Source organism: Scyliorhinus canicula, chromosome 16 (genome assembly GCF_902713615.1).
Source record: "Scyliorhinus canicula chromosome 16, sScyCan1.1, whole genome shotgun sequence".
NCBI classification, from domain to species: domain Eukaryota; kingdom Metazoa; phylum Chordata; class Chondrichthyes; order Carcharhiniformes; family Scyliorhinidae; genus Scyliorhinus; species Scyliorhinus canicula.
The window spans coordinates 80,916,643-80,940,571 of NC_052161.1; the positions used below are offsets into that span (position 1 = coordinate 80,916,643).

General features: G+C 54.3%; 1 protein-coding gene across 2 annotated transcripts in view; it reads right to left on the reverse strand.

Moving 5' to 3' along the window:
* Positions 1 to 687: 687 nt before the first annotated feature.
* LOC119979558 (ATP-dependent RNA helicase SUPV3L1, mitochondrial-like) overlaps positions 688 to 23,929 on the reverse strand; it is a 24,086-nt gene continuing 844 nt past the window's right edge. The window contains exons 2-5 of one of the 2 annotated variants that reach the window (XM_038821970.1): positions 19,734 to 19,811; positions 2,879 to 2,986; positions 2,202 to 2,316; positions 688 to 722 (exon numbers count right to left, since the gene is read on the reverse strand). In XM_038821970.1, coding sequence (XP_038677898.1) covers positions 719 to 722; positions 2,202 to 2,316; positions 2,879 to 2,986; positions 19,734 to 19,811 — 305 coding nt within the window. In that variant the 3' untranslated portion in view covers positions 688 to 718. Of the gene's footprint in view, positions 723 to 1,005; positions 1,419 to 2,201; positions 2,317 to 2,878; positions 2,987 to 19,733; positions 19,812 to 23,929 lie in introns of those variants that run through there. The other variant, XM_038821971.1, reaches the window with a different exon arrangement.

Consider the following 23,929-nt stretch of genomic DNA (forward strand, 5'->3'; position numbering starts at 1 on the left):
ACAAGAAGCACAACAAGAACAACAAAAACTACAAGCACAACAACAAAAACAACAAGAAGCATAACAAAGACAACGACAGCAACAACAAGCACGACAAAAACAACAAGAACAACAACGGAAATAACAAAGACAGAAACAACAATGAAACAACAACTTGTACGACATGGTACAACTCTGCACATGAAGGACAATGTAACAGCACAGCTCAAAACAATAGCAAGAGTACAAACATACCATGGCATGACAACTAATTTCACAAATTCACATTTTCTCTACTACAAACAAGCAAACCAGCTTTCATGGCAGATGACATACAGTATCAATACCGCAAACGCAGCAAAAGGTCCAGGTCAGACAACAAAGATGACATACAGAATCAATACCGCAAACACAGGAAAAAGTCCAGGTCAGACAACAAAGATGTAACACAGAATCGCTATCACAAGCATAGAAAATAAAGTCAAAATCAGACAAAAAAATGATTTGACCATTCAAACACCTCATGACGACTTGTTGGTTGCTTAAACACAAGAACACTGACAACGTTCACAAAGAAATGACAACATCAGCACTTCAACAACGTTAGAAGAAAGCAACTCAACCGAATAAATTCATAAAGTTAGACTCATAATTTTTTTTATTAAGATTGGACTCACAAATACTAATTGGCTTTGTATAATCATCAATATCATCACAACTTGTACATATCATCATTTATCTACCTGTTTCAAGCAAACAAAAAATAAAAACATAAAAGACTAAATATATTAACATTTGACTGATTAACTCATTGATTTTATGTAATGCATTTGCAAACTGCATCCATTAAGTTTGTTAAATTTTCTTTACAACATACAGAAAATATGTAACACAAGAAAAAAGGGGGATATAGTGATCTCTGTATGTGCACGTACATAAGGGGTTAATGTGTAATCAGTAGCACCAGCATGATCACTAGAGGGCCGGACCAACAGGGGTATAAAAGCAACCACATTGGGCCTCTCTTTTGGATGGACTGTGACCAGGACAGGAGTATCAGATTAGCTCAGATAGTTAGTGGAGTCAAGCATAGTTACTGTAGTTAGATCTTGTTAACCTTACCACAAGTATCAATGTTAAAATAAAGAACTCACGCATTTATTGTTATAGTTACTCAATAAACCTTTTGTTACTAGTGGACCAGTTCGAGTCTTCTTCATCGAGATTCAAAAAACCCATCAGTAACCAAGGTTCGAGTAACACGTATTATACTCCGTAGTATATCAAAACACACAGAGAAGTGTAACGAAAGGCAATACAAGAGCGTAATAAAAGACCAGCCTCCCATCCATTGACTCTGTCTACAATTCCCACTGCCTCAGAAAGACAACGAGCATAATTAAGGACCCCACGCACCCTGAACTCTCTTCCACCTTCTTCTGTCAGGAAAAAGACACAAAAAGATACAAAAGTTTGGGGTCACGTCCTTGCTTTTCCAGATATATATTAATGACCTAGGCATTCAGGCAGTATTTCAGAATTTATGTATGATACAAAACTTGAAAATGTTATGAACTGTGAGAATATGATGGTGGAATAGATCGACAGAAACACATAGGCAAGATTGTGGAAAGGTGGACAAATCGGAGATGAAGCTCGAAACATGAAGTGATTCATTTTGGTAGAAGGAACATGGAGACAATATAAAATAAAGGTCATTCCTTTGAAGAGGATGCAGGAGCAGAGGAACCTGGTTGTGTGCATTTTGTTGAAGGTGGCCAGACAGGTGCAGAAAATAGTTAATAAAGCATGCAGAATCCTGGGCTTCATCAACGGTGGCATAGACTACAAGAGCAAGGAGGCTCATGTGAATTTGTATAAGTCGCTAGTTCAACCACAGCAGGACCATTGCACCGCATTTTAGGAAGGATGTGAACGCATTGGAGAGAGTGCAGGAAAGATTCACGAGAATGATTCCAGGGATGAGAAACTTCATTTGTAAAGATAGATCAAAGAAGTTAATACTGCTGCTGGTAGCGTGTACATCCTATAGGGAATGATGGTTATATGCATAACTGTATAGTTGATTCCAGGTTGCCGCACACTCTCACAGCTTCTGACCTAACTGATTGGAAGTGTAACTAGTGTAAGTCTCTGAAGGTGAGAGTGTGTGAGGGGGAATGGGATATTAGAGACAAAGACAAATGTCAGATGAACCTTACCAGTTGGCTGGTAACCTTAGATCACTGATTTTGCGCAGATCCTCCATGCAGTCCAACATTGGAAACACTTGCTTCGCATGTCTCAGAAAATAAGGAAAGAGATCATCAACATGACCTGCGAACAACATTTCACCAAATTAAATACGTTTGTGGAAAAGAAACATAACCTTCCCAAAAATCAGGCCAAGAAACCAGTCCCAAATATGTTAATCAGGGTCCTTTCAATCTCCACTCATGTAGCACAGAGAGAAGAGCACACTAGTGTTTTGTTTTATTCCATTTTGGTTCAAGTCAAAATGTGAATGTTAAAGCTGTTGGATCGCCAGGTTACCTATTGCTCCATCAGATTCATACACGAACCTGGGCTAAAGTTGAGCTTTGAGGGCACCAGACATACACTCATTCACCCAAATCTCACTCCCAGGAGGGGGCGGAAAAGAGTTGGGGCAGTCGAGGCTGGGTGGAGGAAGAAGGGGAATCAATGTGGCAGGAATAGTGTGTCTTGGATGAGTTATGCGGGGGGTCAGAGTTTAGCCATACTAAACGCAAAGCACTCAATATAAAACTTAACTCTAGCAAGGGCAGAACGTAATTTCTGTAAGTCAAATGTGGGCAATTACTTGTTCTGTGGCAAGAAACCCATGCAAATGAGAACACATAGTTAATCCAATAATTACCTGCACCACAGCAGATATCATTCAGGATGATGTGCAAATCCACACTCAGTGATTCGACTTCCATCACATATTTCCGAAAACTAATGAAGGCCTGGTGGAAAAGACGAGCTGCAGAGAACACAAATTGATTACAGAAAACCTTCTATATGAAGATTAAAGGCTTTAATTGTTTCCCCTTCGCATTCATCAGAGTTACGAACAACTCTCTCACTCGCCTGACCATCAATCAATCCATCATATAGGCCTTCATTTCACTGATGACCAGAGCACCCTGCTGTAGATTTCAGATACAAGGTCTTCCACAACAGAAAGGTAGAGGGAGTATGGATCTATAACTGTGCAGTACATTGTGATCTGAGCTGACTTCAAGGATACAAGAACTTAGCAAAGTTTGTTTTGCACAGATTGCCAAAAAAGGGTAATTGGCCAGCACGACTTGATCATTCACAGCCTGGACATAAACAGTGTGTGTGTGTATAAGGGGACAGGAGCATTATGTGGCAGGCTGGGGACAGTTCCAGTACCCAGGGTCAACACGCGTGCAGGAAGTGTCTCCAGTTACAGCTCCTGGAAGCTCGAGTATCAGAGCTGGAGCGGCGGCTGGAGACACTGTGGAACATCCGCAAGTCAAGAGCATCGTGGATAGCACGTGTAGAGAGGTGGTCACGCCGCAGACTCAGACTCCGCCGGCAGGAAGGGAATGGGTGACCACCAGACAGAGCAAGAGAGCGAGGCAGGTAGTGCAGGAATCTCCTGTGACCATTCCCCTGCAGAACAGATATACCGTTTTGGATACTGTTGAGGGGAATGGCCTCTCAGTGGAAAACAGCAACAGCCAAACTTGTGGCACCACGGTTGGTTCTGCTGCAGAGGGGAGGGGTAATATGTGTGCCAGTACAATAGTTATAGGGGACTCAATTGTAAGGGGAATAGACAGGCGTTTATGTGGCCGCAAACGAGACTCCAGGATGGTATGTTGCCTTCCTGGTACTAGGGTCAAGGATGTCTCTGAGCGGGTACAGGACATTCTGGAGGGGGAGGGTGAACAGCCAGTGGTCATGGTACACATCGGTACAAACGACATAGGTTAAAAAAGGGATGAGGCCCTAAAATACAGGGAGCTCGGAAGGAAGTTAAGAAATTGGACCTCAAAAGGTAGAGATCTCAGGATTACGACCGGTGCCACATGCTAGTCAGTAGAAATGTAAGACAGGATATACAGGGTGAATACGTGGCTGAAGAGATGATGTCAGGGGGAGCGTTTCAGATTCCTAGAGCATTGGGATTGGTTCTGGGGGAGGTGGGATCTGTGCAAACTGGACGGGTTACACCTGGGCAGGACTGGAATTGATTCTTGCTACAGCAGTTGGGGAGGGTTTAAACTAATATGCCAGGGGGATATGCCAAGTTTGGCCAGGCCCAGGAGCAGGTTCACGAGGAAGTCCTCCGCCTTCCCCGCCCCACCCTCCGCACCAGATGTCCGTAGATCAGGAGCGTGGGGCTGAAGTGCAAAGAGAACCTCAACAACAACGCTGTCAGGAAACTAAAAAGGGAGTGCAGCTTAGGACAGACAACATACACATGCTCCACGGTCTCCACCAGGCCGCAAAAGTGGCAGGTCTCTGGCAAAACCGTGAAATGGTTCTAACGATGGTTGCACGGCACTGCCATGCGCAGCACCTTACAACCCAGGTCCCCTAGTTTTATGGGGAGGGCACCTCCGTAGAAAGGGCCTCCAGTGGGGACCTCCGCTGCCAGATGGCAACGAGGCACACCAAGGCCACAGGAAACCCTTCCGCGGAGTGCGAAAAGGGACGAAGGGTATTTCCGCGAGGCGGCTGGGGCTGTGGGTCACCAGCACCGGGGGGGGGGGGGTCCCGGGGTTTGGGACCAATGTGGAATTCCGTCTGAGCAGGGGTCCGCTCAGATGGGATGCCACCACACAACTACACCGTCTCGAGTCCAAGTGTGCCCACAGGGTCGCGCACGACCGTTTTGAGGCCTTGGATAGCATTGGCCACGCACCGGACGGACACCGCTCTGTGCCTGGCAAGCTCGTAGGGTGTCATCCAGCCCACCCCGCCGCCACCCAGCACATCCCCGATCCTGGTCACCACGGGCATCTACAGCCTTCCGCTCCGCCAGCCACCTGAATGGATACTGGCGGAGGTGCGGATTCCTGAGCAACGGCTCCTTACGACAGCCACTACTCCTGATGGGGGAGAGCTGCGGTGCGTGGTGACCATGTTCCAGACTTTGAGAAGGTCCTGGTACAAGACGGGCAGCGCCAACAAAGAGTTCAAAAGATCATTCCGGTCAACGAACAGGAGCTGCACGTCGTAGTTCAGGCCATGCACCTGGCGGAAGAAATAGGTCGCCAGGGCACACCATTTTGGAGTAGGCTCAACGTACAGGTATCGCTGCAGAGTCTGAAGGCAGAAAGTCGAGATCTGGGAGCGAAGGCACACCAGCGCCAAACAGCCCTCCACAATCGGGAGACTCAAGACCTCCGCAGCGACCCAGTGCAATCCTTTGTCCCAGAAGAACCAAAGCAGAGTTCTCTAATGCATGTGACAAAGTAAGGGGGAGGGGTCAAAGTGTCCAGCCGGTACCACAGCATAGAGGCGATCAGCTGGTTTATGACGAGAATTCGACCCGTGGGACAGCACTCGGAGCAGTCCTGTCCAGCGTCCCAAGCAAGTGGTGATCTTGGTCTCCAGCTCCTGCCAGTTCGCCGGCCAGGCAAAGATGGACTCCCAAGTAGAGGTTGGTCCGACTCCAGCTAAAGGGCCTGAGCTCCTCTGGGAGGGGGTCCATCTGCCACTGACCAACCAGGATTCTGGAACATTTAGCCCAGTTGATCCTAGCAGAAGACGCGGCGGAGTACACAGCCTGGCACTCTCGCATCCACCGCAGGTCACAGGGGTCAGTGAACACGAGGAGCACGTCATCAGCGTAAGCCGAGAGGACTACCTCCATGTCCGGCTCGCGCAGAACCAGCCCTGACAACCTCCTCCGCAGGAGGCGCAGGAAAGGCTTCATGCACAGAGAATAAAGTTGACGGGCCGGGGGCAGCCCTGACGCACTCCTCTGCCAAAGCGAAGGGGCGCCGTCATGGACCCACTAACTGAGGCGGCGTACAGTAATCGGATCAGGGCGACGAAGTGCGTCCCAAACCCTAAAGCTCGCAGAGCCCCGAGCAAATACTCGTGCCCCACGCTGTCGAGCGCCTTCTCCTGGTCGAGAGACAGAAGGGCGCTCAACATACCAGACCTCTGGGTGAAATGAACTATGTCCCGGACCAAATGGATGTTATCATAAATGGTTCTGTCAGGGACTGTGTAGGACTGGTCAGGGTAAATCTGTGGGGCCAAGTGACTCATGAAGACTCCCCCTTGCCACGCCAGGGTCAACCGAGCTTCGTCACCCAGAATGGCATGGACTTCCTGCAGGAAGCACACCCCGTACTTTTCGTCCCAAAGGACTGAGATGCACTGGAAACGGAGATGTGTGTCCTTGCTGCTGTTGAATGTTGAGGCTGGCTATGGTTACCTCCATGTCAGTTGTGGCATGTGTCCTTCACCAATCACCTCAGTGCTTGGAGGAACTCCATGGTCGTCACCAGGAACAGAACAGATTGGCGCTGCTCCCCCTGGTCCTGATCGAATTCCCGCGCCTCTTTGGCATAGACACGGGCGGACTCAAGGAGCAGCCCCAGATTTCCCCGCTGTCCAGGGCCAGCCGCACACAGTCCTGGTGACCGTGATGCATTTTCAAAAACGCTCAGAGTTCTCCCGAGGAGATGAGGGGAGACTCGGTGCCAGGTGTGAGGGCGCCCTCTGCCTCGCTGCAGAGAGCGTCCTCCTCACCCGTCACCGAGCAGCCTTCCTCCTCCGAGCGGTCAGCACCCGAGCCCAAGTCCCCCGCCACATGGAGTGTGGCAGGCAACACGGGCCCACCGGCTAGCCCTCGGCCCGATCCCACCCCCAGGATCGTCCTCAGACGGGTGCCTCGCAGGCTCCTCCCGCGGTTCTGGGTCTGTGGACAGTGGCGGATCCAACCCCGCCCCCGCCTGCGACACCGGGCCCAATGAGAGATCCGGGAAGATCTCCGGAAACAGCTCCGGGATGGATCCTGGGCTCCCTGGGATTGTCTGCTTGGGCGTAGAGAACGGGGAGCCTTCTTCGCCGCCGCCCGCCCATGATGGAGTATGTAGGGGCTCTGGTGGCTGCCGCCGGCCTCCGGCAACGAACAAAAGGAGGTGACCGGGGAGTAAAACGCCACCGGGCAGAACAAGCCCTCGGGAGTCACCTATGTGCCCGGCCCCGGCTCTCCCTGCTCAGGGAACGACAGCAGACCCAAACGCCTCGGGGGCCTTATTTTTTCATATTTTCATAGAAATTACAGTGCAGAAGGAGGCCATTCGGCCCATCGAATCTGCACCGGGTCTTGGAAAGAGCACCCTACCCAAGCCCATACCTCCACCCTATCCCCATAACCCAGTAACCCCACCTAACACTTAGGGCAATTTGGACCCTGAGGGCAATTTCGCCTGGCCAATTCACCTAACCTGCACATCTTTGGACTGTGGGAGGAAACCGGAGCACCCGGGAGGAAACCCACGCACACACGGGGAGAACGTGCAGACTCCACACAGACAGTGACCCAAGTCGGGATTCGAACCTGGGACCCTGGAGCTGTGAACCATTTGTGCTAACCACTATGCTACCGTGCTGCCCTAACTTTACCGGGCCTCCCTGGCTTTACTCTTCTTTTCAATATGGCTGGGTATGAGGGGGATGGGAACATGCACTGGAGTCACCCACCCCCCGCTCGCTCGGGGAGGGGGCAGCGAGATCCACCACCTCCTCCTGCCCGGACAGACGGCGCTTGCGGGGAGGGGGTGGGGTTGAATCGCCTTGCTGCACGGCTTCCTTAGCCGGAGAGTCCTCCGCAGCATCCCCCCCCCTCCACATCACCCAGCCTCTGGGACTGTGAGGAGGTCGGGTCCCCCTCTGCCAGTGTCACCACCACCCTCTGCAGCCCTGTCAGTGGTCTCTCCGGGCCCCTCAGGTTGTTGCGGGGCGGCGGAGACTGGAGTTGGCAATAAGACATTCTCCGGCTCAGGGCCGGACGGAGGACCCCCGTCTCCCTCTGGAGCCCTGTCGGTGGTTTCTCCGGGTCCCTCAGGTTGTTCCAGGGATGCGGTGTACCGAAATGAGGCTGCGACCTCCAAGCTGGTCTGGACGGGCAGGGGGACAGCGGCCGGGCAAGGCCTAGCTCTTGGAGGGCCCGGTCTGACCGCCATGTCGCCGCGCGTTTTGCTTTTACGAAGAAGTGGTGGTAGAGAGGGGGGCAGTGCCAGCCGCGGCCTTCCTGGAGGTGGTGTTGGCGGCAGCCATCAGGGTGCAGCAGTTACACTGGATATGCCCTAGCCCTCTGCAGGCATGGCACCGCATGCCATCCGCCGACCAGAACACTTTATGGTCCTCCCCTTGGTTGGAGACCACAAAACCTCCCTCCGTGACTTCCTCCCGGACGGACAAAAACCTGATGCCGGAAGGAGTATACCTGGCGGAGGGAAGTGTACCGCAGGCCAAGCAACAGCAGCGCCACCCCGGACCTGACCTCCCTCAGTAGGTTGAGATGGAGGAGGAGGAGCTCGGTGGGGAGGTAGGGCGGGACGTTGGATAAAACGACACGTTCGGCGGTGGCTTCCAGCGGGTCTACTGTCACGTGTGTGTCCCTCCCCCACCGTGAGCCCCCTTTCCAGGGCCCGGTGGACCACCTGCTCGGATGCAGGCTAAACACGGCCTTGCCGTACATCTTGAAGGCGGCTACGATGGCCGATGGGCCGATGACCCCGGCCATCGCACGAGTGCACACCTCGATGGTCATGGTGGGGTGGGCATGACATTTCACCCCCAGCTACCGCGGGCGATAGAGGGGGCCACGGAGGATCAAGAGACTGCCATCCCCGGATAAGTATGTGGCTGCCCTGCACCCGGCAGAGTGGTGGATGCCCCTGAGGTGCTAGCCATGCCCACTCCTGGGACGGCACGGTCGTGTATCAGAATAGTAGGGGGGTGGGGTGGAGGCGATGTAGCACCTAAACAGCAGGTGCTACAAGGGAAGGTGCTGCAGAAGGACAGCAGAGAGGGGCAGCGTTCTTCAGCCCTTGAGCCCACGCCCGCCACAGGTGGTAAAAGGTGGTTGGGGGGGGGGGCGGGGGGGGGGGGAGGGATGCTCTTCAGCCCTGTGGGGGCCCAAACCTAAGTCCTCGGTCCACACAGCCCTGTGGGGGCAAAACAAAGTCCGTATCCTTCGTGGTCCCACTCCCACTCCAGGCAGAGGTGTGGGAGGACAAAGGGCAGGATCTTCACCCCAGGAGGGGCACAGCACCAGGCCCCAGGTGGTCCCACTCCCACCTCAGGCAGAGGGGTGGGAGGTCAGAAGTTGGGGCAGGTACAGGTTGGGGTTTGGGAAAGATGCAAAAACCACAGGAAGCAAAGCAGCTTTGAGCTCTGAGTCCAAGCTGAAGCTCTTTACTTTTCATTTCATTTCAGAGAGTGCAGCTGACTGGGAGCAGAGTCGGAGGGCGGAGTTCCAGTTGGTCCACCGTGCAGCTGTATTCTGTAAGGTAAGAGGGGATGGAGAGCAGTTGCATGCTCCTCCTGTAGGATGTGCTGACTATACCTGCAGGAAGTGCACCCAACTCCAGCTCCTCAGAGACCGTGTTAGGGAACTGGAGCTGGATAAACTTCAGATCATCCGGGAGGCAGAGGGGGCAATAGAGAAGAGTTACAGGGAAGTAGCCACACCCAAGGTACAGCCAGGGGAAAGAAAACGAACGGGCAGACAGTGCAGGGATCCCTCGTGGCCGTTCCCCTTCAAAACAAGTATACCGTTTTGGATGCTGTTGGGCGCGGGGGGGGGGGGGGGGGGGGTGAGGAATGACCTACTGGGGGAAGGCCCTAGCGGCCAGGTCTCCGGCACAGAGTCTGGCTCTGGGGCTCAGAATGGAAGGGGGGAGAATAGAAAAGCAATAGTGATAGGAGACTCAATGGTTAGGGGAATAGATAGGGGATTCTGTGGTCGCGAACGAGACTCCCGGAAGGTATGTTGCCTCCCGGGTGCCAGGGATGTCTTGGATTGTGTCTTCAGGATCCTTAAGGGATAGGTCGCGGAGCACATTGGTACCAACGATGTAGGTAGGAAAAGGGGTGTGGATGTAATAAACGAGTTTAGGGAGTTAGGCTGGAAGTTAAAGGCCAGGACAGACAGAGTTGTCACCTCTGGTTTGTTGCCGGTGCCACGTGATAGCGAGGCTAGGAATAGGGAGAGAGAGCAGTTGAACACATGGCTGCAGAAATGGTGTAGGAGGGAGGGCTTCAGGTATTTGGTTAATCGGAGCGCATTCTGGGGAAGGTTGAACCTGTACAAGCAGGACGGGTTGCATCCGAATCAGAGGGGCACCAATATTGGATTGGATTGGATTTGTTTATTGTCACGTGTACCGAGGTACAGTGAAAAGTATTTTTCTGCAAGCAGCTCAACAGATCATTCAGTACATGGGAAGAAAAGGGAATTGAACAGAATTCAAGAAAATACATGAGAATATATAATAGGGCAACACAAGATATACAATGTAACTACATAAGCATTGGCATCGGATGAAGCAGACAGGGTGTAGTGTTAATGAGGTCAGTCCATAAAAGGGTCATTTAGGAGTCTGGTGACAGTGGGGAAGAAGCTGTTTTTGAGTCTGTTCGTCCGTGTTCTCAGACTTCTGAATCTCCTGCCCGATGGAAGAAGTTGGAAAAGTGAGTAAGCCGGGTGGGAGGGATCCTTGATTATGCTGCCTGCTTTCCCCCGGCAGCGGGAGGTGTAGATGGAATCAATGGATGGGAGGCAGGTTCGTGTGATGGACTGGGCAGTATTCACGACTCTCTGAAGTTCCTTGCGGTCCTGGGCCGAGCAGTTGCCATACCAGGCTGTGATGCAGCCCGAGAGGATGCTCTCTATAGTGCTCACCATCTCTACCTCGGCTCCGTTGATGCTGACAGGGGTGTGTACAGTACTATGCTTCCTGAAGTCGATGACCAGCTCTTTAGTTTTGCTGGCATTAAGGGAGAGATTGTTGTCATTGCACCACTCCACTAAGTTCTCTATCTCCCTCCTGTATTCAGACTCGTCGTTGTTCGAGATCCGGCCCACTATGGTCGTATCGTCAGCAAACTTGTAGATGGAGTTGGAACCAAGTTTTGCCATGCAGTCGTGTGTGTACAGGGAGTAGAGTAGGGGGCTAAGTACGCAGCCTTGCGGGGCACCGGTGTTGAGGACTATTGTGGAGGAGGTGTTGGTGTTCATTCTTACTGACTGTGGTCTGTTGGTCAGAAAGTCAAGGATCCAGTTGTAGAGTGGAGAGCCAAGTCCTAGGTTTTGGAGCTTTGATATGAGCTTGGCTGGGATTATGGTGTTGAAGGCGGAGCTGTAGTCAATAAATAAGAGTCTGATGTAGGAGTCCTTGTTTTCGAGATGCTCTAGGGATGAGTGTAGGGCCAGGGAAATGGCGTCTGATGTGGACCGGTTGCGACGGTATGCGAATTGAAGTGGGTCAAGGCGTTCCGGGAGTATGGAGGTGATGCGCTTCATGATCAGCCTCTCAAAGCACTTCATTACAACTGACGTCAGGGCCACCGGGCGGTAGTCATTGAGGCACGTTGCCTGGTTCTTCTTTGGTACCGGTATGATGGTGGTCTTCGTGAAGCAGGTGGGGACCTCGGAGTGGAGTAGGGATAGGTTAAAGATGTCTGTGAAAACCTCTGCCAGCTGGGAGGGAGGCTTTCTAGTACTCTTCGGGAGGGTTTAAACTAATTTGGCAGGGAATGGGAACCAGACTTGTAGTCCAGCAACTAAGGTAGCCAATGTTCAGGATTTCAAAGCGTGTAGTGAGGCAGTGGGGAAGGTAACACTGACAAAGCAGAGTATTTATAGGAACGGAGATGGGTTGAAGTGTGTATACTTCAACACGAGAAGCATCAGGAATAAGGTGGGTGAACTTAAGGCATGGATCGGTACTTGGGAATACGATGTGGTGGCCATCACGGAAACTTGGATAGAAGAGGGGCAGAAATGGTTGTTGGAGGTTCCTGGTGACAGATGTTTCAATAAGATTAGGGAGGGTGGTAAAAGAGGTGGTGGGGTTGTATTATTAATTAGAGATAGTATAACAGCAGCAGAAAGGCAGTTCGAGGAGGATCTGCCTACTGAGGTAGTCTGAGTTGAAGTCAGAAATAGGAAAGGAGCAGTCACCTTGTTGGGACCTTTCTATAGGCCCCCCAATAGTAGCAGAGATGTGGAGGAACAGATTGGGAAACAGAATTTGGAAAGGTGCAGAAGTTACAGGGTAGTAGTCATGGGTGACTTCAACTTCCCAAACATTGAGTGGAAACTCTTCAGATCAAATAGTTTGGATAGGGTAGTGTTTGTGCAGTGTGTCCAGGAAGCTTTTGTAACACAGTATGTAGATGGCCAAATTGGATTTGGTACTTGGGGCAAGTCATAGATTTGTTAGTGGGGGAGAATTTTGGGAGATAGTGACCACAATTCTGTGACTTTCACTTTAGTAATGGAGAGGGATAGGTGCGTGCAAGAGGGCCAGGTTTACAATTGGGGGAAGGGTAAATACGATGCTGTCAGACAAGAACTGAAGTGCATAAGTTAGGAACATAGGCTGTCAGGGAAGGACACAATTGAAATGTGGAACTTGTTCAAGGAACAGATACGTGTCCTTGATATGTATGTCCCTGTCAGGCAGGGAAGAGCTGATCGAATGAGGGTTGACAAGAGGTTGAATGTCTTGTTAACAGGAAGAAGGATACTTCTGTAAGGCTGAGGAAACAAGGTTCAGACAGGGAGCTTGAGGGATACAAGATAGCCAGGAGGAAACTGAGGAAAGGGATTAGGAGAGCGAAGAGAGGGCATGAAAAATCTTTGGCGGGTAGGATCAAGGAAAACCCCAAGGCCTTTTACACATAGAACATAGAACATAGAACATAGAACAGTACAGCACAGAACAGGCCCTTCGACCCTCGATGTGAGAAATATGAGAATGACTAGAGCGAGGGTGGGTCCGATCAAGGACAGTAGCAGGAGATTGTGTATTGAGCCTGAAGAGATAGGAGAGGTCTTGAACGAGTACATTTCTTCAGTATTTACAAATGAGAGGGGCCACATTGTTGGACAGGACAGTGTGAAACAGACTAGTAAGCTCGAGGAGATAATTGTTAGGAAGGAAGATGTGTTGGCCATTTTGAAAAACCTGAGGATAGACAATTCCCTTTGGCCTGACGGGATATATCCAAGGATTCTATGGGAAGCAAGAGATGAAATTGCAGAGCCGTTGGCAATGATCTTTTCGTCCTCACTGTCAACAGGGGTAGTACCAGGGGATTGGAGAGTGGCGAATGTCATGCCCCTGTTCAAAAATGGGAATAGGGATAACCCTGGGAATTACAGGCTAGTTTCGGTGGTAGACAAAGTAATGGAAAGGGTACTGAGGGATAGGATTTCTGAGCATCTGGAAAGACACTGCTTGATTAGGGATAGTCAGCACGGATTTGCCTCAAGTCTTACCGAATTCTTTGAGGAGGTGACCAAGCACATGGACGAAGGTAAAGCAGTGGATGTGGTGTAGATGGATTTTAGTAAGGCATTTGATAAGGTTCCCCATGGTAGGCTTATGCAGAAAGTAAGGAGTCATGGGATAGTGGGTAATTTGGCCAGTTGGATAACGAACTGGCTAACCGACAGAAGTCAGAGAGTGGTGGGTGGTGGATGGCAAATATTCAGCCTGGAGCCCAGTTACCAGTGGCGTACCGCAGGGATCAGATCTGGGTCCTCTGCTGTTTGTGATTTTCATTAATGACTTGGATGAGGGAATTGAAGGGTGGGTCAGTAAATCTGCAGACGATACGAAGATTGGTGGAGTTGTGGATAGTGAGGAGGGCTGTTGTTGGCTGCAAAGAGACATAGATAGGATGCAGAGCTGGGCTGAGAAGTGGCAGATGGAGTTTAACTCTGAAAAGTGTGAGGCTGTCCATTTTGGAAGGACAAATATGAATGCAGAATACGTTTTCTCATTAGAACGGAGAAGGATGAGGGGCGACTTGATAGAGGTTTATAAGATGATCAGGGGAATAGACAGTCAGAGACTTTTTCCCCGGGTGGAACAAACCATTACAAGGGGACATAAATTTAAGGTGAATGGTGGAAGATATAGGGGGGATGTCAGAGGTAGGTTCTTTACCCAGAGTAGTGGGGGCATGGAATGCACTGCCTGTGGAAGTAGTTGAGTCGGACCTTCAAGCGGCTATTGGATAGGTACATGGATTACGGAAGAATGATGGGGTGTAGATTAATTTGTTCTTAATCTCGGACAAAAGTTCGGCACAACATAGTGGGCCGAAGGGCCTGTTCTGCGCTGTATGTTTCTATGTTCTAGGAGCTGGGGGCTCACAAAGAGCGCGAATGTCTGCCTGGGTTTCCTCCGGGTACACCAGTTTCCTCCCACAAGTCCCGAAAGACGTGATGTTAGGTCAATTGGACATTCTGTATTCTCCCTCTGTGTACCTGAACAGGCTTGAACGTGGAGCACGATTGGAAAATTTGCAGATGACACTATACTTTGCCGTGTAGTCGATAGTATAAAGGACTGTAAGCTCCAAAATGATATAAAATGAGTTGGCGGTTGGGCAGGAAAGTGGCAAACGGAGTTCAACTCTGGTAAGTGTGAGGTAATGCATTTAGGGAGGTCAAACAGTAAAAGGGAATACACAGTAAATGGGAATATACTGAAAGAGGTTGATGAAGTGCGAGATTTTGGCATTCAAGTGCACATGTCCCTAAAGGTAGCAATACAGGTCGATAAGGTTGTAAAGAAGGCATGTGGAATGCTCTCCTCTCCTTCACTGGCAGAGGTGTAGAAACAAAAGTTGGAGTATAATAACAGAACTGGCGATGCCACAGCTGGTGTATTGTGCACAGTTCTGGTCACCACATTACAGGAAAGAAATAATTATTCTGTAGAAGGCGCAGATAAGATTTACTAGAATGTTGCCGGGGCTGGGGAATTGCAGCTACGAGGAGAGATTGGAGAGGTTGGGGTTGTTTCCTTGGAACAGGGAAGGCTGAGGGGCGACATGATTGAAGTACAAAATTGAGAGTGGTAAGATATAGAGCAGACAGGAGGAACCTGTTTCCCTTGGCAGATCATCAGCCTGGTAAACACTCACTCCCACCATAGCAAGAACACCAAAACTGCACACAGTACTCCAGGTGGGTCGGGCCTCAAACAACGATGAATCAGAGTTTAGGAGGGAGATAGAGAACCTGGTGACATGGTGCAACGACAACAATCTCTCCCTCAATGTCGACTTCAGGAAGTGAAGTGTCATCCATGCCCCTGCCTACATCAATACAGTAGTGCCATGATGGAGATGGCTGACAGCTTCAAATTTCTGGTGTAAACATCATCAACAATTTGTCCTGGTCCACCACATCAACGCTATGACCAAGAAAGCACAACAGCGCCTGTACTTTCTCAGGAAACTAAGAAAATTCGGCAAGCCCACATTGATTCCTATCATTTTTTTAGCTGCACCATAGAAAGCATCATATCTGGGTGGCACGGCGGCACAGTGGTTAGCACTGCTGCCTATGGCGCTGAGGAACCGGGTTCAATCTCGGCTCTGGGTCATGTCTATGTGGACTTTGCATATTCTCCCCGTGTCTGTGTGGGTTTCACTACCACAACCCAAAAATGTGCAGGGTAGGTGGATTGGCCGTGCTAAATTGCAGCTTAATTGTAAAAAAAATGATTGGGCACTTTAAATTAAAACAAAAGAAAGCATCCTATCTGGCTGCATCAAAGCATGGTATGGCAACTGCTTGGCCCAAGACCGTAAGAAACTACAGAGAAGTCGTGAATAAAAGCCAAGTCCACCACACAAACACATCTACCTACTCCGTCTGCAACTCCTGTTGCCTTGGGCTAGTGGGCAGCATTATCAAAGACACCTCCCACCCAAGTTATTCTCTCTTCCAACATCTTCCATTGGGCAGAGGATACAAAAGTCTGAGAACACACAAAAGTCTGGAAACACGCAAAAAAAGATTCAAAAACAGCTTCTTCCCCACTGTTACCAGACTCCTGAATGGCTCTTACGGACTGGACTGACCTATCTACACATTTTCTCTACATTCAGTATGCTTCAACCAAGGTCTATATCCACGTATTTACATTGTGTATCTATCGTATGCCCTGTGTTTTTCATGTATTGAACCATCTAGAACATAGAACATAGAACAGTACAGCACAGAACAGGCCCTTCGGCCCTCGATGTTGTGCCGAACAATGATCACCCTACTCAACCCCACGTATCCACCCTATACCCGTAACCCAACAAATCGAAGATGTGGCCTCACCAACACCTTATACAAGTGCAGTAAAACATCCCTAATCCTAGACTCAAATCCTCTCACTGTGAAGTACAAATACCATTTGCCTTCTTTACTGTCTGCTATATCTGCGCGCTTATTTTCAGTGATTGATGCACAAGGACACCATGGTTTTGCAGTGTATCCACCTCTCTCAATTTACACCAATTAAAATAATCTGCCTTCCTATTTTTTCTCAAAGCGGATAACCTCACATTTATCCACATTATACTTCATCTGCCAAGCACGTGCCCACTCAGTCAGCCTTTCCAAATCCTGCTGAAGCATCTCTGTACCATTCTCACAGCTCACCCTCCCACCCAACTTTGCATCATCTGCAAATTTAGAAATACTACATTTAGTTCCCTTGTCCAAATCATTAATATATAATGTGAACAGTTGTGGTCCTATCACAGATCCCTGCGGTATCTCCACTGGTCACTGCCTGTCAAACCGAAAAAGACCAATTTATTTCAACTTTTTGCTTCCCATCTGCTAACCAGCTTTTTATTCATCTCAAGACCCCACCCGCAATCCCGTGCTCTCAACGCCATGCCCAATGGCTCTATGGCCAGAGCAAACAGTAACAGGGAGAGGGGGCACCCTTGCCTCGTCCCTCAGTGTAGTTTAAAATACCACAACCTCAGCCAGTCTGTACGCACACTCGCTACTGTGCCTGATAGAGGAACCGCACCCAGTCAATAAAGCCCTCACCAAACCCAAACCTTCCCAGCACCTCCCACAGATAATTTCCACTCCACCCGATCAAAAGCCTTCTCCACATCCATCGCTACCACCACCTCCCCTCCTTCTGAGGACATCAGAATAACATTCAAAAGCCTTCGAACATTGGCTTCGAGTTGCCTGCCCTTTACAAATCCCGTCTGGTCCTCCCCATCACCCCTCGGGACACAGTCCTCTATCCTTGTGGCCAGTACCTTAGCTAGCAGTTTGGCGTCCACATTCAGTAGAGAAATTGGCCTGTATGACCCGCATTGCTCCAGATCCTTCTCCGTTTCAGGATCAATGAAATTGAGGCCTGCGACATTGTTTGGGGGGGGGGGAAGGTCGGCCTGCGACATTGTTTGGGGGGGGAAGGTCTGCCTTCTCTCTTGCTTCATTAAATGTCCTCACCAGCAGTTGGCTCCATATCTCTGAAAACTTCTTATAGAATAGCCGTCAGGTCCCGGGGCCACTCCCGACTGCATGCCCTCCAGCCCCTTGATTATTTCCTGAATCTCAATTGGGGCTCCCAGCCCTTCCACCAGATCCTCATCTACCATCGGAAACCTCAACTGATCCAAAAATTGCCTCATCCCCTCCACCCCAGCCGGGGGTTTCAACTCATATAATTTAATATAGAAGTCCTTAAACACCTCGTTCACCCCCGCTGGGTTCAGGACAGCATTCCCGCCTCTACTCTTTACTTGACCTATCTCCCTGACCGCCTCCCTTTTCCTGAGCTAGTGCGCCAACATTCTGCTTGCCTTTTCCCCGCATTCATAGATCGCCCCCCTTGCCTTCCTCAACTGTTCTACTGCTTTCCCTGTGGTCAACAGCCCACACTCCGCCTGTAACCTCTGCCGCTCCCTCAGTAGCCCCGCGTCCGGGGTCTCCAAGTATCTCCTGTCCACCTGGAGTATCTCCTCCACTAACCTACCCCTCTCAGCCTGTTCCGCCTTTTCTCTGTGGGCCCGTATCGAGATTAATTCCCCTCTGACCACTGCCTTCCCAAACCGTCACTGCGGAGACCTCCCCGTATCATTTGCTTCCAGGTAGTTCTGAAAGGACTTTTTAACCAGCCCACAGATCGCTTCGTCCACTAGCAACCCCACATCCAGTCTCCACACTTGCCCTCTCTCCACACTAACCCGTAGATCCACCCAATGTGGGGCATGATCCGACAGTGCAATTGCCAAGTACTCAGTATCCACCACATCTGGTATTAGCGCCCTGCTCATGTGAGAAAAAGGAAAACTCCTTTGCCCTTGGCCGTGCAAATCTCCATCTCTTCCATGAACCCCTTCAATTCCTTGGCCGCAGGAGGCCTCCTCCCTGTCCTGGATTTTAACCGGTCCAATTCTGGATCAATGACTGTGTTAAAGCCTCCTCCCATGATCAGGTTATGTGACTCTTAATTCTGGGATCTTACCGAAAACCCGCCTGATAAATTCCACATCGTCCCAATTTGGAGCATATACGTTCACAAGTACCACCTGCACCCCCTCCAGCTTCCCACTCACCATTATGTACCTACCCCCCTTGACTGACATGAATCTCCCTGCCTTGAATGCCGCTCGTTTGTTGATCAAGGTCACTATCCCCCTGGTCTTTGAGTCCAGCCCTGAGTGGAATACTTGGCTGACCCACCCCTTTCTCAATCTCGTCTGGTCTGTAACCTTTAGGTGTGTCCCTTGTAGCATTGCCATGTCCACCTTCAGCCCCCTCAAATGCGCAAACATGCAAGCCCTCTTGACCGGCCCATTTAACCCTCTGATGTTCCATGTAAATCAACCTGGTCGATTGGGGGGAAGAGACTTCCAAACCCCCCCCCCCCCCCGATTAGCCATGACCCTTTTTAGGCCAGCCACTAGCTTGCGCCCTCCGCCTCCTCGAGCCTCCGCGAGCCCCCCCCCCCCCCCCCCCCTTGGGCATTCGCCGTTCCCAACCTCCCATTTGTGCCCTAGTAACAGTTCCTCTCCTGTCAGCAAAGCAGCTCCCCATGTCCCCTCTGCCTCCCCACCTAGCAACACTAGACAACCCCCCCCCCCCCAAGTCAAGCTCCAGCTTAACATCTGCTCACCCCCCACTGCGCTTCTGAGAGTCAGCTGGCCCATGCTGACTTGATAGCGCTTGCCCCTGGCACCAAGCAGTCTGTCCCCCCATTGTTCTCTCCCCTCACTTGGACAAACATGTTAAAAGCAGCACATTCCCCAGTAAACAAATATCAGAAAAAGAAAAACAGTGAAGAAACAGCCACTTTAGAAAAAAAAAGACCCAAAAAACAGAACCAAACCCAAAGCCCATCCCCTTTCTAACCAGCTCCCTGCAAGACAAAGTTATCTTTAGCCATCCAAATAGCCTCTTATTACACATGGCACTACTTATACTTATACAACCCAAAGATCCAAAAGTCAATCACAGACAGGAGATATCAAATGTGCAACCTACTCCTCCATGGCCGCCACCGGAAGTGTCAGAAAGAGAACTGACCATCATACTCTGAACAGAGAGAGAGAAAACTGACCATCACATTGAGCATGTTAATCGTGGTGTATAATAGTGGCTTGAGTGTATGCACTAAAAAGAGCTACAACAAATCAGAAATAGCTGGAGAATAGAGGTAGTCACTTACCATCCAGGCCATTCTCACTACCCAGTCTCTGCATTTCTTTCTGTTTGTAGAACTTGTTTAATATTCTGAGAGCCTCGCCTGGAAAAAATAAAAAGGTAGATGTAAAAATAGGGAGTGAGGAGCTAGTGTTTGGCCACAGCATGGGCGATGAAGCAGCTTCCATCTCCACAGGACTGCATCCATCACTTCAACCCTCTGCGTTCCCACTCGCCACAACCCTAATTACCCCAATCACTGCCAAACTCTCCCCCACCACTGTTTCCTCAAACCCCACTGTTCGCTCACCCAAAGCCTTTTCCCACACTTCCCCTCAACTATACCTATTCCCACTCACCCTCCCTTCATCCCATTCTGCCTCACTCCCTTCCACCCATTGGACCTTTATCTCAGCCTCACTCCCATTTCCCCACACCCTCCCACTATCCACATTCCCCACTCACCCTTCCCCCACCAACCATCCCCCGTTCTCCGTAACATCATGCCCCCTCTCCTTACAATTCCCCTCCCCATTCCCACCATTCTCCTCCTCTAAATTACCCACTTACCCACCATTCCTGCCACCCACCCCAATCCATATTCTCTGGGCACAGCCTTACAAACTCCTCCTCCATTCCCACCTCCCCTCCACCCTTTCCCCGGCATTCCTGCCTCTCCCTTCCTTCCATCACTCCTCCCCACCCTCTTCCACGTTCCCTCCCTCCTCCTCCCTCCCCCTCCCTCCCAGTTCCCGCCTCCCACCCCTCCACCACCCCGTCCCCCCCATCCTCCACCACCCCGTCCCCCCCTCCTCCACCACCCCGTCCCCCCTCCTCCACCACCCCGTCCCCCCCTCCTCCACCACCCCGTCCCCCCCTCCTCCACCACCCCGTCCCCCCATCTCCCCCCACCCCGTCCCCCCCTTCCTCCACCCCGTTTCCCCCCTCCTCCACCACCCCATCTCCCCCCACCCCGTACCCCCCTTCCTCCACCCCGTTCCCCCCCCCCGTCTCCCGCCCCTCCACCCCATCCCCCACTCGTCCCCCCCCTCCACCCCCCCCCCACTCGTCCCCCCCTCCACCCCGTCCCCCACTCGTCCCCCCCTCCACCCCGTCCCCCACACGCCCCCCTCCACCCCGTCCCCCACTCGTCCCCCCCCTCCACCCCGTCCCCCACTCGTCCCCCCCCTCCACCCCGTCCCCCACTCGTCCCCCCCTCCACCCCGTCCCCCACTCGTCCCCCCCCTCCACCCCTCCATCCCGTCCCCCCCTCCACCCCGTCTCCCACTCGTCCCCCCCTCCACCCCGTACCCCACTCGTCCCCCCCTCCACCCCGTCCCCCCCTCCGCCACGTCCCCCCCGCCGCCCCGTCCCCCACTCGCCCCCCCTCCGCCCCGTCCCCCCCTCCACCCCGTCCCCCACTCGTCCCCCCCTCCACCCCGTCCCCCACTCGTCCCCCCCTCCACACCATACCCCACTCGTCCCCCCCTCCACCCCCGTCCCCCCCTCCAACCCGTCCCCCACTCGTCCCCCCCTCCACCCCGTCCCCCCTCCGCCCCGTCCCCCCCTCCAACCCGTCCCCCCCTCCACCCCGTCCCCCCCTCCACCCCGTCCCCCACTCGTCCCCCCCCTCCACCCCGTCCCCCCCTCCACCCCGTCCCCCCCTCCGCCCCGTCCCCCACTCGTTCCCCCCCTCCTCCCGCCGTCCCCACTCCTCCCCGCCTCCCTACTCCCCGTCCCCCGCCCCCCTACTCCCCGTCCCCCGCCCCTCTACTTCCCGCCCCCCCTACTCCCCGCCCCCCTACTCCCCGCCCCCCCTACTCCCCGCCCCCCCTACTCCCCGCCCCCCGTCCCCTACCCCCGACTCCACGTCCCCCGCCCCCCTACTCCCCGTCCCCCGCCCCCACTCCCCGTCCCCCCGCCCCCCTACTCCCCGTCCCCCTACTCCGCGTCCCCCGCCCCCCTACTCCCCGTCCCCCTACTCCCCGTCCCCCGCCCCCCTACTCCCCGTCCCCCTACTCCCCCACTCCTCCCCGTCCCCCCTACTCCCCGTCCCCCTACTCCCCGTCCCCCCTACTCCCCGTCCCCCGCCCCCCTACTCCCCGTCCCCCTACTCCCCCACTCCTCCCCGTCCCCCCCACTCCCTCCCCCTCCCCTCCCGGCCCCCCCACTCCTCCCCCTCCCCTCCACGTCCCCCCTCCCCCCCGTCCCCCCACTCCTCCCCCCACTCCTCCCCGTCCCCCACTCCTCCCCGTCCCCCCCCTCCTCCCCCTCCCCGTCCCCCCTCCCCCCTCCTCTCCGTCCCCCCTCCTCCCCGTCCCCCCTCCCCCTCCCCACTCCTCCCCGTCCCCCCACTCCTCCCCGTCCCCCCACTCCTCCCCGTCCCCTCCCCACTCCTCACCGTCCCCCCACTCCTCCCCGTCCCCCCCCCACTCCTCCCCCACTCCTCCCCGTCCCCCCCCCACTCCTCCCCGTCCCCCCCCCACTCCTCCCCGTCCCCTCCCCACTCCTCACCTTCCCCTGCCCACTCCTCACCTTCCCCTGCCCACTCCTCCCCACTCCTCACCTTCCCCTGCCCACTCCTCCCCGTCCCCTGCCCACTCCTCACCGTCCCCTGCCCACTCCTCCCCGTCCCCTCCCCACTCCCCTCCCCGTCCCCTCCCCACTCCTCCCCGTCCCCTCCCCACTCCTCCCCGTCCCCTCCCCACTCCTCCCCGTCCCCCCACTGCTCCCCGTCCCCCTCGTCCCCCCCTCCTCCCCGCCCCCCCCGTCCCCCCTCCTCCCCGTCCCCCCCCTCCTCCCCTTCCCCCTCTCCTCCCCGTCCCCCCCTCCCCGTCTCCCCTCCCCGTCCCCCCCTCTCCTCCCCGTCCCCCCTCTCCTCCCCGTCTCCCCTCTCCTCCCCGTCTCCCCTCTCCTCCCCGTCTCCCCTCTCCTCCCCGTCTCCCCCTACCCCACCACTCGGCCCCCCTCCCCACCACTCGTCCCCCTCCCCCCACCACTCGTCCCCCCTCCTCACCACCCCGTCCCCCACCACTCGCCCCCTCCTCCCTCCCAACCCCCACCACTCGGTCCCCCTCCTCACCCCCTCCCCACCACTCTCTCCCCACCACTTCATCCCCCCTCCTCCCCACCACTCGCCCCCACCACTGCGTCCCCCCTCCTCCCCACCACTACGTCCCCCACCACTCGTCCCCCCTCCTCACCCCCTCCCCCACCACTCGCCCCCCTCCTCCTCCCACCCCCACCACTCGTCCCCCCTCCTCACCCCCTCCCCACCACTCTCCCCCACCACTCATCCCCCCTCCTCCCCCACCACTCGTCCCCCCTCCTCCCCCACCACTCGTCCCCCCTCCTCCCCCCCACCACTCGTCCCCCCTCCTCCCCCACCACTCGTCCCCCCTCCTCCCCCCACCACTCGTCCCCCCTCCTCCCCCCACCACTCGTCCCCCCTCCTCCCCCCACCACTCGTCCCCCCACCACTCGTCCCCCCTCCTCCCCACCACTCGTCCCCCCTCCTCCCCCTCCCCCCCACCACTCGTCCCCCCTCTTCCCCCGCCCCCCCACCACTCGTCCCCGCTCTCCCCCCTCCCCCCCACCACTCGTCCCCCCTCCCCCCCACCACTCGTCCCCCCTCCTCCCCCCTCCCCCCCACCACTCGCCCCCCCTCCTCCCCCCACCACTCGTCCCCCCTCCTCCCCCTCCCCCCACCACTCGTCCCCCCTCCTCCCCTCCCCCCCACCACTCGTCCCCCCTCCTCCCCCTCCCCCCCACCACTCGTCCCCGCTCTCCCCCTCCCCCCACCACTCGTCCCCCCTCCCCCCCACCACCGTCCCCCCTCCCCCCCACCACTCGTCCCCCTCCTCCCCCCCCTCCCCCCCACCACTCGTCCCCCCTCCTCCCCCCTCCCCCCCACCACTCGTCCCCCTCCTCCCCACCACTCATCCCCCCTCCCCCCCACCACTCGTCCCCACCCCTCCCCCCTCCCCCCTCCCCCTCCCCCACCGCTCCCCCCCCTCCCCCCCACCACTCGTCCCCACCCCTCCCCCCTCCCCCACCGCTCCCCCCTGCATCCTGCCCCCCTCCTCCACCCCGTCTCCCCCCTCCACCCCTCCTCCACCCTGCCCCCCTCCTCCACCCCTCCTCCACCCCTCCTCCACCCCTCCTCCACCCTTCCTCCACCCCTCCTCCACCCCTCCTCCACCCCACCCCCCTCCTCCACCC